The following is a 15,704-nucleotide window of genomic DNA, read 5'->3' as shown; positions in this document are numbered from 1 at the left end:
TGAGGGTTAAGTGACTTGCCCAGGGTCACACAGCTAGTAAATATCAAGTGTCTGAGACTGGATTTGAACTCAGGTCCTCCTGAATCCAGGGCTGGTGCTCTATCCACTGCACCACCTAGCTGCCCCCCACAGCAGCTTTTATTAACCTTGCTAGGTCTGGAGTCAAGCTATCCCTCAAGTCCCCCGAATCCTGAGGTTAACCCTTCACAAGTAACTGAAGCAGTCTAAAGAAGCATACTCCAAACTTCCCATCTTGACAGTAGCAGATGAACTTCCAACAGAGTCCTCTCACATTATAAACCAGTCATCTTGCTGGGGTGGTTGTGTTTCTGCTTGTGGCTGCCAAGCCATATTCTCAAAAACGATTGAGATGAACCTTTTCATCAGTACCAAACTTCCTCTCAGGATTAAAAATCCAAAGTAATTCAGAGAGGAAGAGAAGCAAAAAGCCAAAACTAGATGGGCCTGACAGCAATCAAACTTCAGACAGCCTGCTAATGGCCGAAACCCCCAAACTTTGGGGATATCAGTAGGAATCTATCAACTTGGTGTTCTTTGGTAATATTACAGGATCTGCCTGCTCTTTGGGACTGACAATCCTTCATTTAAAAACCTAAATTTCACTTTTGCTGCTATTTATGCTTATTTCCTCCTGTTCTATCATCAGTGGGGAAGAAGAACCCATCTATCTGGTTGTTACTCCCCCCGCCCCCTCACTCACTCACACACACACACACACACACACACACACACACTTTTACTTTCTCTAATTATAATTCTTTTTTTTTTTCCTTTTTTGGTGAGGCAATTGGGGTTAAGTGACTTGCCCAGGGTCACACAGCTAGTAAGTGTTAAGTGTCTGAGGTCAAATTTGAACTCAGGTCCTCCTGAATCCAGGGCCGGTGCTCTATCCACTGAGCCATCTAGCTGCCCCTCTTGGTTTTCTTTCAAATAAGCTATTTCAGCTATTTCCTTGTTTTCATTATTCTTCCCTGGATTGGCTTCAATATCCTAAAGAAAATATTCTAGCCAAGGGCTTCACATCAGAACTCTTGCTGGAACACTTATTTTTCTGCTCTCAAATGTTTTCTACTACTGACATCTCCTTTCAGCTGGCTTAAATTCTTACTAAACTTGAATAAAGCTAACTGCTGAATAAGTGCTAAAACCCAGATATTCCTCCAAATGCTGCCACCTAGGAAAGACAGATAGCACTGCATACACTTGTTAGAAAAAACTGGAGCACTTAGGAGAGAAATCTACCATTTGGCAAAAAACTAGCACTTTTCAATGACCGAACCAAGGTACGAATCAATCAATATTTATTAGGCATCCACCATGTACCAGGCACTATGCTAAGGTACAATAACAGCCACAGAGAAAATTATAACAAAAAAACAAACAAGTTATATTGCAGTCCAATATCTTATTCAGCAAAATGTAGGGCCCCTTTACTGAAGCCAACCCAAGATGTGTTAATATTTCTGGCATACTCTATTTCAACGTGCTCATTACTACAACTTGTCCTCATACTTATAATCTGAGACATTTTATGTATATGTATATATGTGTGTTTATGTATGTATGTATAGTCTCAGATAATATATATCATATATATGTATGTGTGTGTGTACACACACACACACACACACACACACACACACACACACACACACACACAGAGAAATTGATCTACCATAATCTACCATTCAAGAGATCCTATTCCTATTCTTGAAGCCAATTTTAAAAGATTGGAAATTAAACAGAAGACTAAAATTTATAATGGAGTATAAGACACTGCTGTCCTTCTAAAGACACATGCCTTGGGTGGGTCTGTATCAGCAGTGATACCTGTGTTAGCTTAAGTAGTTAACATTTCTTCAATAGCTAGTAACCATTAATGGTATCATATAGGCATTTTCCATTATTTTAACAAATAATGTTTGGGAAACCGTCTTATTTGTTAATAACATTAACATAAAGCACATAGCACCATTTGGCTTTACTACAGACACAGCTAGAACCTAATAAATGATTTAAAGGGCCCAGAATTCCAACAAAATGAAACCCAGCAATATCCTTGTAAATAATATCAGAGTTGGTTTTCAAGCCAAAATAGTCTCCAGGAGCCAAAAAGTAGTAGGAATTTTTGACTTCTGAAAATAGACTATAGAGTTTAATAACGCGAGTAGAATTTTCTTACCGGTCTATCGACTTGCATGATCTCCCAGAGCACTTCGGCTACATCTGGAAGGGTATACGGGGGTAGGCAGAAACAACATGTGTGTAGCAGTTGGCTCACAAGTTGCTGTCCAAGCTGGTTCATCACCTGTCCAATCAACTCTTTACGAACTTCATAGTCTTCTTCATGCTGGAGGAAAACAAAGTGAAGCCAGTAAACCAGTCTTCCAAAGACTTAATCCCTTTCCCTCAAAAAATCTTTACCTAGCCTTTCTTCCCTTCACTGATTTCTCCAGGGAATAGGTGTATCTCTTCCTGGCCTAAGCTAAGCATACATTTGCTTCTATCTTCTCTCATCTCTTTTGGGAGCTTGCTCCATATGCTTCAGGATGATAGACTGAAAGCTAGAAGGGCAGGGCATATAGTACAAACTCCTCATTTTACAGAAAAAAAAAAGAAAACAAAATCCAGGGTATCTGAGTCTAAACCCTGTACTCTAATCTTACAAAAAGTGACCCTTTTTTGGGTACCCCTTGTTTTTGTGCCACCTTCTATATTCCTCCCCACTTGGTTGGCTTTGTTACAAATCATGGCTACAAAAACTGCCAGCTGCCTACCCCACCCCCAACAATTCAACCAAATCAATCAACATGTCCACTATATCTGACTGTATATGTAATATTCTTCATCTACAGTCAGTCCATTACACTCTTCCTTACCCCCTGCAACAAAGGGAAGGAAATACATATTCTAAACTTTTCTCTGAGGTCGAGCTTGACCATCATAATTACCCAGGATCCCGTGTCATTTTTTTGTACTTTCTATTTACATGTTTTGTGGTCATTGTGTATGCTATTTTCATGGTTCACTTTGCAGCAGTTTATATAAACCTTCCCATGTATTTCTGAATTATTCATATTGTTATTTTATATGGCACAGTAATATTTCATTAACATTCCTGTATTGCCATTTATCTTCAGCCCTTTCCTAAATTAACAGAACCTACTTTGTTTTTTAGTTCTTTTTTGCCGAGTGTGTGAAACCTCAAAGTTATTTTAATTTGTACCTCTATTTATTAGTAATTTGGAGCAATTGATCACATGGTTAAGAATTTGCAGTCATTCTGAGGACTACTGGTTTGTGTCCTTTTGACACTTGGTGGTCATGATCTTTGCCCTTGCTCTTTTATATTTATGTTAATTCCTCATATATCTTGGATATCAGAGATATTTGATGCCCTACTGCTCTTTCCATGACAAACTACTCTCATGCCTTTCTTACTTGCACTCTTCAAGAGTTATCAGTGATGTCTTCATCAACAACTCCAAAGTCAATCCTTATTTATTTTCCTTTCCCTTTCTCCAAAATGTAATACCTATAGGGGGGGCAATGGATAAAGCACCGGTCCTGGATTCGGAAGGACCTGAGTTCAAATCCAACCTTACACACTTGACACTTACTAGCTGTATGACCCTGGGCCAGTCACTTAACCCTCACTGCCCTGCCCCGCCCCCCCAATGTAACACCAATGACCACTCTCTCCTTCCTTAACATAATCCTTTAAGTATGGTACAAAAAAAAATGCTAAACTAGGCATCAGACCTGGATTGCTTAGATTCAAATCCTCATACTTATTAAAAGTGTCATCATGCTCTGTGCCAAAATAAGGTTAACAATGCCTATAGTACCTACTCCACAGTTACTGGCTCCTTTCTCTCTAGCTACAAACCCCATAGGTCTGCCCTTTCTTTAAATGGGAAAAATCAGGGGCAGCTAGGTGGCACAGTGGATAAAGCACCGGCCCTGGATTTAGGAGGACCTGAGTTCAAAATCTGGCCTCAGACACTTGACACTAGCTGTGTGACCCTGGGCAAGTCACTTAACCCCCACTGCCCCACAAAAAAAAAAAAAAAAAAGATGTAAATGGGAAAAATCACTTCAGTTCTACTTCCACTTCTCTTGTCCCTTTTCCCTTTCAAACTTCCTGAAGTAGTCCACAGGCACTGCCCCTAATCTATTTTCCATTTCTAAATCACTTGCAATCTGGCTTCTGTCCCCACCACTCTATTGAAACTCCGCTCACAAGAAAATCAAAGTCACCAAAGACCTCCCAAGGCAGTTATTCAGTCTTCTTTTTCTTTGGCCTTCCTGTAGCATCTGACAATACCCTTTTCCTCTCTGAAATTATCTCTACCCTCAGCAATATTATCATATACTAGACTGTTAACCCTCTCAAACTACTGCTCCTTTGTCTCCTTTTTCCTCCCTGACTCCTTACCATGTGAATTATCCAAAGTTCAGGCTAATGTCCTTTTCTCAAGAACTCATTCATCCTGGATTTCAATTAACACCCCTATGCAATTAAGTCACCAGCCGTGTCTTCACACAAGTGCCAATGGTATATCTCCAACTACTGGTCAGATATTTCCTTTGGATTATTATGCCATTTTAATAAACTTAGCAGTGACCAAAAGCAATATGGCAGAATGGAAGGGGAATGGGATTTGTAGGCAAAAAGACCTGGTTCAAATCTCAATTGTGTTTAATGTGATAAAGCTTATTAACTAAACCTAACCTGGCCTCAGTTTCCTCTTCTATACAATGAAGGGGTTGGACTACATAATCACCACAATCTAACCTTTTCTCAGCTCTTTTTCTCTATCCTACCTATATCCTATATACCTCACTCAACCTTCAACCTTTCCCTGACTACCAGTGGCTTTCCTAATGTCTAGTAACACATTTGTATCTTCCCCATCCTCAAAAACCCCTGACGTTACTGTGCACTATTCTCCTATATGATCTTTCCACTTCAAACTGGTCTGCTTCATTTTTTCCTCCCTTCCTCTTTTTCCTCCCCTAATTTCATGATTAAGAAACCTTTGCTCACCATCTTTCCCCTCTCTTCTCTATCTTTCCATATGGTACCCCACTTCTTATGGCACAGATGAAGCACCCCTAGCTCCAGGAAGCCATTCCCAACTCAGTATTCTCTCCTTGTTATTCAAGTGAAGCTCTTATTGGGTATACAACTCATTTGTTATATAAAACAAATTATATATTGCTATTTAACATTCCATGTATTTATGAGGATTTCTCTCTACATTCAAAGGCAGAAAGTATCTTATACTTCTTGAAATCTGACAGTACCTAACATAGCACTGTGGGAATAACTGATCTTTAATAAATTATTTGATGATTAATTTTTTTTTTTTTAGTGAGGCAATTGGGGTTAAGTGACTTGCCCAGGGTCACACAACTAGTAAGTGTTAAGTGTCTGAGGCCGGATTTGAACTCAGGTACTCCTGAATCCAGGGCCGGTGCTCTATCCACTGCGCCACCTAGCTGCCCGATGATTAATTTAACATGATATCAGCCATTCCAGAATAGATGAGCACAATGGCACTCCAAGAATCCAAGGGCATAGCACTCCTGAAAGCAGTTTGAAAAGGGAGCTAAACCCTGTAAAGATGATGATACCTCTTTTACTCACATCATTGGCTACTCCTGTATGGATGAGGTCTCGTAGGAATTTCATGACACTGCAGTTGGCATCCCGGTGGTCGAGGGTAGTTGAGGCAATGGCCCACTGTAAGATGGGGATAACCACTTGGCTCCTCAACAAGGTGACAGGACTACGTTGGATAAACCTGTGGATGGAAAGAAAAGTTAGATACAAGAACACAAATTCTACATACAGAAGGGAATCATACTTTAGACTCTTACAAATCTACTGAAAGGGTATAAACTTATCATAGAATTAGGTGGTACAATGGGCTTAGAGTCAGGAAGACCTGAATTCAAATCCTGCCTCAGACACTTTCTAGCATTCCAGTTTGGTGACATTTTGGGATCCTGGTTCTTTCATCCAACAAGCTAGCTAATCCTTTGATCTTTGTGTCATCTGTAGATTTGATACACACAATACTAATATACATTGGTAGAGATGTGGATTAGTCCAACCACTCCAGGAAATAATTTGTAATTATTCAAGAAAAATCATTAAATGGTTCAGTTTGTCCTAGACAGCTAATGGTGCAGTTTACCACCTGGAGTCAGAAAGAACCGAGTTCCAATTCGGTTTTAGACACTTCCTAGCCATGTACCATTTTCTGTGTCATTTGCCCTCTATTTGCCTCAACTGGAAAATTGTGATAGTAAAAACATCTAACAGAGGATTGTCATGAGGATCAAATCAGTTATCTGTAAAGGGCTTAGGCTTAGCACAGTGTCTGGCACATAGAAGGTACTACATAAATGCTTATTTTCTTCCCTTTCCCAGTTAGTATCAATTAATCAACAAGTGTTTATTAAGCACTAAGTCAGGGACTGTGCGAGACAATGGGGATGCAAATATAAATAACGAAACAATCTGAACTTACAAAGTGCTTACATTCTAATGGGGAGACAAGTTCATAGATAAGTTTCTAGAGAACAAATCTCAATAAATACAGAGAAGCTAAATTCAGGGCGATTTTGGAGGAGGGCAGAGGTGAAGACGGAATGTATTCTAGGCATGGGGAAACAGTCCAGTGCAATGGGATACCATTAGCAGAGAACAGGAAGAAGGCTAGTTTGGCTGGATTGCAGAATATGAGGACAGGGAGAAGGAGACTGCAATGAGGGTAGAAAGATAGGATAGGACCAGGTAAACATAAAGGGTAAATAGCAGTCTATATTTTATCCTAGAGGCAACAGGGAGTCATTGGAGTTTAATGAGTAGGAAAGTGACACGATCAGATGTACACTTAAGAAAAATCACTTCAATAGAAGTGTGGAGGGACAGACCTGAGGGGAGAAGAACAATTAGAAAGCCATAGCAGTAACCTAAGTGCGAGGGGATGAGATGGCAGCTGTGTGAATAGAGGAGGGGACAGTTGTGAGATGTGAATATAGAAATGGTAAGATCTGGCAAGTGAATGGACACATGGGGCAAGGGTGAGTGAGAAGGGAAAGATAATGCTGAGATTATGAACCTGGGAGACTGGGAGAAAAGTGATCCCTTTGCCAGAAATAGCAAAGCTTGGAAGAGGAGTAGGTTTTGAGGGAATGAGGAGTTCTGTTTTGGCCATGTTGAGTTTGAGATGCCACTGGGACAGCCAGTTTGAAATGTCCAATAGACAACTGGTAATATAAAAGATAAATGTTTTTTTAATGGAAATACTAAAATTTATAATCACGGGATTTAATCTAACATGCCATATTCAAATCACCCAGTTGTATACATTTTTTTTTTTTGGTGAGGCAATTGGGGTTAAGTGACTTGCCCAGGGTCACACAGCTAGTAAGCATCAAGTGTCTGAGGCCAGATTTGAACTCAGGTCCTCCTGACTCCAGGGCCTGTACTCTATCCACTGAGCCATCTAGCTGCCCCCCCAGTTGTATACATTTTTAGACTAAAGCCCATTTACTGTGTTTTAATCTCTATTTTTGAACCGAAAGTGGTTTTGAATGATGAGCAGAAAATCTCAAAAGACTAATTACTCCTGAGTCTTGAAGATACTTTTTTTGTCTTACTACTATTGCAAATGGTTCTTTCCTAGAAGGTTACTGCAGCCTACAACACAAAGTCAATCTCCAATTAAGTCACTACTGCTTAATAAACAAAAGCAGAAAAAAAGTTCAAGTAAAATAAGGCAGAAAAGATGTAAAAATGCAATCTCTTCCAGTTTAAATTTAAAAATTTAGAAAGCCCAGAAATTCATATGCTAAATCTCCCACATCACTTGGATGAACAGGGTTCTAATAACCTGTTTTGAGAAAACAAAGGTAAAATGTTCAGTACTCAATCTCAGGGTAAAATATAGCTGAAGAAAGTAATCTCATAATTTTCTCCTACCCGTCCTAACAATTATTGTTATTGCAAAATTCCAAATGCTGAGTAAGAAGGTCAAGCAAATGAACAACAAAATTAGATGATGGCTAATGTATAGCGACAAGAGAAATATTTTTTATCAGGGAGTTACCTGGTAGCTAATCTGAACAGATCGTCCACAGTGTCAGGGTGGTTCTGAAGGCCATTTTGCTGTTCTAGGAGCTGGAAAGTAGGGACGCATAGTGCCTAAAGAGAAAAGTAGATCTTTTAGCAGTGACTTATCTAGAAAAAAAAGCAGCAAGAAGTAATGGTTAGAGAGTGAGTTTCAGAGTTGAAAAGACAAGGGTTCGATCCCCACTCTTTGGTACACAGTTTTGTGTGATCCTGGGCAAGGGTCCTAGGAAATTCTGAGACTATAACTTGCATAACAATTGTTGATGTGCATTGGAAGCAGGAGTTTCATGACAAGGACTTCTTTATACCAATGAAAGAACAGGTCTAAGCCATAACCCACCCTTCCCCCCTTCATGCCAAAGAAGAAAACAACAACTATAAAGAAAGATCAATTCATTAACAAGCATTTATTAAGTCCCACTTTGGGACAGACTATGTTAGAGACTGAGGATACAAAGACAAAAATGAAACAGGCCTTGCCCTCAAGGGGCTCACACTCTGGGGTGGGGAGCTGATACACAACATGTACATAGATAATAAATACAAAACATATACAAAGGAAATACAAGTTAACTTTTGAGGTAGCACTAGCAGCTCAGGGATGAGGGCCACAGAAGATGGCACTGGAGATAAACTTTAAAAGAAACTAAGGGTTCTTGGAAAAAGAGAGGATGATGGTGAATGCTCTAAGCATGGAGGAAATATCAAGTAAGTTGGTTTGGCAGTAACAGAGCTGATGGGGCCCAGCACATGTAATAATTCTGAGAAGGCAGTTAGAACCACATCATGAAAAAAGTTCTATGCTGAAGGAGCTGACATTTTATCCAAGGGTCAAAAGGGAACCACTAGAGTTTACTGAATAGGAAAGAGTAACACTAATGAGGACAATGATTTAGAAATTTAGAAATTCTGGCTGCTCTACATAGGAAGCAGATGAGAGCAAAGTGGAGGCAGGAGGACCACTTAAGGAAGCTATTACAATTGTACATATAAGCAAAAGGTTATGATGGCTGAACTAGCACGGCAGGCATGTGACTGGAGAGAAGGGGAGAGACAAGAAATCTTGTGGACGTAGAAGTGACAAAACTTGGCAACTGACAGGACATTCTGAGGAGGGAAAGTAAGAGTTAATGGTGACACCGAAGTGGCATGCCTGACATTCATAGGAATTGGGAGGATGGGTGGGTTTGAGGGTAAATGAACAAGTTCTGTTGAGGACATGTTGAGCTTGAGATGCCAATGGGACATCTGTTTGGAAATGACCAATAGGTAGTTAATTATGTAGAGCCAGAGCTCAAGGGAAAGGTCAGGGTTTAATTTATGAATCTGGAAGTCATTGGCATAGAGATAACAAATGAACCTATGGGAGCTAATGAGATTATTGAGAAAAAGGATGGAGGAATAAAGAATGACGCAGGACAGAATCTTGTAGCAAACCTACAGTTAGGAGCTAGAATATTGAAAATGATCTAATAAAGAAAAAGCCAGGCAGTTGGAAGGAAACCCAAAAGAAATAGATCAGGAAAGTCCAGGGAGAACAGAGTGTCCAAGAGAGGAGTCTGGTCAATGGTTTCAAATGATGCAGTGAGGTCAAGAAGGATGAACACTGAGAAAGGGCCACTGGATTTGGCCATTCAGCAACTGTTAAGATTTACTCAACTTGTAGGTGACAGAAATAGGTCCAGATGGCAAAAGACATGGGATATATGGCTGAGAAATGAAAAGCAAAAAAGAAAAGTGGCAGAAGGCGGCAAAAGGGATAAAGAAAGTAAAAAGGGGGAAAGAAAAGGAAAAGAAAAAACAGAAGCAGAAGAAAAGTGAAAGAATTCTTGAGCTGACATAGGCAACCTGAAAATTACAATACAGTTTTAAATTAGAAAGGAGGAGAAAACTGATTTTGGTTGAGTAAATAATGAAGGTACCAAAAAAACCTCAAAACATCTTAAGCTCTAGATTAGTTGAATACCCTATGATGTAAATTACACTGTGGATAATCTAAAACTAAAAAAGCTTATTTCACATAATTAAAATTTTATTATCGCAATAATGAAGTGCCCTCAATTTCAAATTAAAAGCTATCTCAGGAAAAATGGAAACGATATTGTTAAGCCCTTTTGAATTACTTGTTGCTAAATCCTGTCATCAGTTGAAAAGAATAAACCAAAGAACATCTCAGATGCTTTTTTCTTTCTCTATTACTTGCCGCAGATCTTGGTACCACTTCTGCATCTTAACTAGCGTTTCCAAGCTACTAAGCAAATTAAGCTGGCTATCTCAGGCAGCTAATTCAAAACAAAATCAGTCTTAAACTTGGAGCTTTCATCCAAATTCTGCATGCTCACATATATCTGTGGAGAGCCCAGTAGGAAAATAGTGCCTATTATGCAATTAAAAAGACATACTCGGAGGGGCAGCTAGGTGGCGCAGTGGATAGAGCCCTGAAGTCAAGAGTACCTGAGTTCAAATCCGGCCTCAGACACTTAACACTTACTAGCTGTGTGACCCTGGGCAAGTCACTTAACCCCAATTGCCTCACTTAAAAAAAAAAAAAAAAAGACATACTCGGGGAAGCTAGATGGCGCAGTGGATAGAGCACCGGCCCTAAAATCAGGAGGACCTGAGTTCAAATCTGACCTCAGACACTTAACACTAGCTGTGTGACCCTGGGCAAGTCACTTAAGGCCAATTGCCTCACCAAAAAAAAAAAAAAAAAAGACATACTCTCCTATACATGACCTTCCACAGAAAAGACAGGAAATTTCTACTGATTTTAAAGGTTAGTTCAATTGTATTTGAAAATCAACATGCCTAGGAACATAATATCATAAAAGAAGTAGTAGAACTAGGAAACTGATGAAGAATATAAATATCACATTTGTAGCCAGTTTCTTAAGCTTCTCAGGCTTAGGAGGCAGCACTAGTTCTAAAAATAAACCTACCTGTAACATGTCTAGCAGGCCCTGGCGACAACCCTCTTCCATCCCATACTCATCCACCAGGATACTACCAAGGTACAGGAAACAGGAGTGTTGATGGACCTGGTACACATTCACCATCTGTTCAAGGAAAAGCAGTAATCAGCTAAAGTTAACAAGTCCTTGAGCTCTACACAAGCACAACAGATAGTCTGGTCTATTCTCTTAAAGGCCCACCAAGCCTTGTGAGAATCAAGATGGCAGATAAACCTTCTTCAAAACACTGGGGGTTCAATACCTTTATAACCTCAAATTCTCAAAAATTTAAATTAGTTTGTATTACATATTAAAAAACAATAATCATTAACATTATTTGTTAGTGATTAAAAATTAGAAAAGTATATAGGTTGAGCTGGCGCAGTGGATAAAGCACTGGCCTTAGTCAGATTCAGGAGGACCTGAGTTCAAATCCAGCCTCAGACACTTGACACTTACTAGCTATGACCCTGGGCAAGTCGCTTAACCTTCAGTGCCCCGCAAAGAAAGATAAGCACACTGTTAAATACACTGTTGATGGAACTGTGAATTGGTCCATCCAGTCTGAAAAGCAATTTGGAATTATGAGAGGGCAAAAAAAAAAAAAAAAGAAGAAAATGTGTATACCCCTTGATTCACTGGTAGGCACAGAGTCCCAGGACAGAGATAGGAAAAAAAGGCCAAAGTCTTCTACTACATCTAGGGCCATCTCCAGTCTTCCTAATATATATCTTGCCATTGGACCCAGATGGCTTTGGAAGAGAGAGAGGCTGTTGACTTTGCACAGCCCTTCCTCACTTAAATCCAATTCCCTGCAAGTCATGACATCACCCTGATGTCATGGTCCTCTTTAAGAATAAAGGACAAGGGGCAGCTAGGTGGAGCAGTAGATAAAGCACCGGCTCTGGATTCAGGAGGACCTGAGTTCAAATCCGGCCTCAGACACTTAGCCCTCATTGCCCCACAGAAAGAAAAGAAAGAAAAGAATAAAGGACAAATTACAAAAATACAAATTGCCCAGGTTAACTGAAGAGGAAATAAAATCCTCAAATAAGCCCATTTTAGAAAAAGAAATTAAACAAGCCATCAATGAACTCCCTAAGAAAAATCTCCAGAGCCAGAATTCTACCAAACATTTAAAGAACAATTAATTCCAATATTACACAAATTATTTGGAAAAATAGGTGGAATTCTACCAAATTCCTTTTATGACACAAATATGGTGTTGATACCTAAACCAGGCAGAGCCAAAACAAAGAATAAATGACAAACAATATCCATCCATCCATCCATCCCTCCACTCATCCATCTACCCCTCCCACCCACCCCCTCCCTCTCTATCTATACCAGAATATTTATGGGACTACTTTATGTAGTAGCAAAGAAATGAAAAACAAAGTAGGTACCCATTAATTTGGGAAGGAGCTAAAGATAAATGGTGATACATGAATGTAATGGAATATTACTTTGTCATAAAAAAATGACAATATGAATAATTGAGAGACACATGGGAAGGTTTATATGAACTGGTGCAAAGTGAAGTTAACAGAACCATGAAAACAGTACACACAATGACCAAAAACAATGTGGAATACTGTCAGGCATAGTGGATATGCTTGTTGATTTTGCTGAACTGCTTTTTCTTTCTTTTTATTATCTTTTTCACAAGTGATAGCTTTGAGATAGAAAGGATATGTTCAGAAACAAGTGATGTTAACAACAAAAACTGATATTTTTTTAAATTATCAGGAAAAATATAAAGCATCTTTTGGTAACAATCAGTCAAAAAGCATTTAGATTAAGCTTTCCATTTCTTGTCACAATGTTGAAAGTAGGAATGTTATAGATCACTTAGATTATTTAGCCCTTCTAGCTTCATTACCAAACACATACTACAAATGAGTAGTTAAAACCCAACCAGAAAGGCTGACTCATCTAGGACCGCCCAGGTATCAAGCCCCTATGAGAGTCCCACATGGTTTCCTGAGGACTCACCTGTGTAACCAGGGGCTGCAGAAGGGCTGCGGACCCTTTACCTACACATCGAACAGCAAAACGCAGGCACCTGCAACATCGCTCCACAATCCGGTTATCAGCTCGGTGTTTGTTCAGGGTTTCTGACAAAACTGGCCAAATCTGAGCCAAAAAGGAAGAAAAAGAGCAAGATCAAGAGTAAGCAGCTAGAAGCTAAGAAGGCCCACCAAATGTGGCACTCACTGATTTACCTCATAAAAGGGCTCTGACTGAGCTTTTGAGATAGAAAAACATACATCTTAGAGATCAGATCAGCCCCACTGGGACATAACCATCTTTGGAATTAAATACAAAGCAACTTAAGAGCTAAGTGGCAATGCTATATAACTGACAGTGAATGGAACTGTTCATACATTGTAGGGGGGCAGCTAGGTGGTACAGTGGATAAAGCACTGGCCCTGGGCGGGTTAAATCTGGGCTCAGACATTTGACACTTACTAGCTGTGTGACCCTAGCCTTCATTGCCCCATAAAATTAAATTAAATTAAAAAATCATACACTGTCCTATCCTCTGGACTCCCTGAATTAAAGAAGAACTAATACACTTCCCAAGGGAAAGATAATGCCAGCAAAGTGAGAAAATGTGGACAAAAGGGTTGTTTTAAGGAAAAAGGAGTCCACATTCATTATCCAAACACAGTAAAGTACAGTAAGAAACATTTAACATATACATAATTTTCTTTAGAGGATTATAAAGTATTTGTCCAAAAATGCCTGTTGATTTATAGCTCCACTGAGACAGGGAGAAAGCCAGTCCTTCAGAATTGAGCGAAGGGAGATTTAGTGGCTTTCTCAAAAGTACTGCACTATCAACACTGCTAAAAAGAGAATGCAGGGTTTTCTTTTGAGTTTTTTGATCAGCCCCCTTCAGCCTTTGTTCTAAGAAATGTATGAAGTGTCTACTTTGGTGGTTCATTCTCCTTTTTTATTGATATTCAGCCTGTTTCAATGGAATGGGTCTGCCAGGGTCACATTTCAACTACCTGGATCTCAGTCAAGGAAGGTGAAGGAGACCTAGATACATAAGCCCATACTAGCACTTACTTCTTGTATGACTTTTTGGCACGGATGAGTCTGTCCATTTTCTACAATAGGATTGGTGTGTCTGGAAAGAGACAATGACCCAAGGTAATGAAGAAGCAACAGCTTCTCTGAAAGAATAGCTCTTTATGTATATATTCAGTGATGTCTACTACTCCCACCAACAAAACATTAATCCCATTCATTATGCCTCCCTCAATTCCCTTTCCAAATTAACCACAATTCCTTTACAGATAATGAAATAGCCATTCCAACCAAAGATGCACTGGTAAATGGTTACATTTGGCTTGGGGGTGAGGGTGAGGGGACAGGAAGAAATGGATAAGACACATTTAAAAGTTAAATCTGTATTACTAACATTTTCTCCATTATTTTCTTAAATCTAGACAATCAACAAAGCAATTAATTTAAGACTTGATTTGTGGGGCAGCTAGGTGGCACAATGGATAGAGCACCAGCCCTGGAGTCAGGAGGACCTGAGTTCAAATCCAGCCTCAGACACTTAACACTTACTAGCTGTGTGACCCTGGGCAGATCCCTTAACCCCAATTGCCTCACTTAAAAAAAAAAAAAAAAAGACTTGATTTGTAGAGTTTGCAGATTTCTGGGGTATAAAATGCTCACAATGAAAATTTAACAATGGGGGGGGGGAATCAATAATTGACTTGTAGGTTCAAGCTGGCACCAGCAAACCACTGATTTTACCCCTCTCCCAAGCCTCTAAAACCCAGAAAGTCCTGGTGACCAGTCTAGCTCTGGAGAAGACTCCTCTAGTTCTTAGGAAGCAATTTGCTGCAAACATTTTGAATTTCTTCTCTTTAACCTCAAATCAGCAATTAGAAAGCATAATAACTGAGAAAAACATTTCCATCATCAAAAGATTTGAAGACATCAAGAGCTTTAGTCAAGTGTGGCTGTTTCTCACTATTCTAGAAAAATGAAACAGTATCAAGCCAACAGTAAACCTAGAGAGAAACACATTCAATTATTCTTTCAGATCCCAGTCTCCAATGATTTGAAGAGGCAAGTAGTAAATGAACTTTGGATATCTGGGTTTCAACCCTCTTTTAACCTTTGTAAGAAAACAACCTTTTACTTTGGGGCAACAACAAAAGCAAAGACTAAGCTTAAACTCCTTTACCTTTAAGTTAGAATGTCCACCTATTAATGATTTTCCTTAACACAAGGTTATAGTTTAACAGTTCATAACTAATGAATAAAAATCCAAATGCTAATTCACTGAAAATAAATTTTTTTTAAAAAGGGGAATCCACCCACTTTAGCTCTTCTTTTACTTTGGGGGAACACAGGGGTCATTCTCTCTTGCCCAGGTTGGAAAGCCTAACAATCTTTCACAGAGACAACCCCAATACCGAGTGCACACCTGGCTCCATTTTCTGACTTAGCAGCTTTGTCCCTCCTCTGGCAGCCTGCTTGCCCCCTATCTACAAGGCCTTAACTCTAGCCCTACTGCAGCATCCAACTCTCCAATTTGAGTGATCCACCAG

At 39.5% G+C, this 15,704-nt stretch overlaps 1 protein-coding gene across 1 annotated transcript in view; it reads right to left on the bottom strand.

Moving 5' to 3' along the window:
• The window catches only part of TNPO3 (transportin 3), a 118,643-nt gene that overhangs the window by 8,990 nt on the left and 93,949 nt on the right, over positions 1 to 15,704 (bottom strand). Inside the window, exons 15-20 of the mRNA XM_043966571.1 lie at positions 14,200 to 14,260; positions 13,117 to 13,257; positions 11,110 to 11,226; positions 8,148 to 8,242; positions 5,675 to 5,831; positions 2,204 to 2,371 (exon numbers count right to left, since the gene is read on the bottom strand). Coding sequence (XP_043822506.1) covers positions 2,204 to 2,371; positions 5,675 to 5,831; positions 8,148 to 8,242; positions 11,110 to 11,226; positions 13,117 to 13,257; positions 14,200 to 14,260 — 739 coding nt within the window. The remainder of the gene's footprint in view (positions 1 to 2,203; positions 2,372 to 5,674; positions 5,832 to 8,147; positions 8,243 to 11,109; positions 11,227 to 13,116; positions 13,258 to 14,199; positions 14,261 to 15,704) is intronic.

The sequence above is a fragment of the Dromiciops gliroides genome, chromosome 5, assembly GCF_019393635.1.
Source record: "Dromiciops gliroides isolate mDroGli1 chromosome 5, mDroGli1.pri, whole genome shotgun sequence".
NCBI classification, from domain to species: Eukaryota; Metazoa; Chordata; class Mammalia; order Microbiotheria; family Microbiotheriidae; genus Dromiciops; species Dromiciops gliroides.
This window is presented reverse-complemented; position numbering and strand designations above follow the sequence as displayed.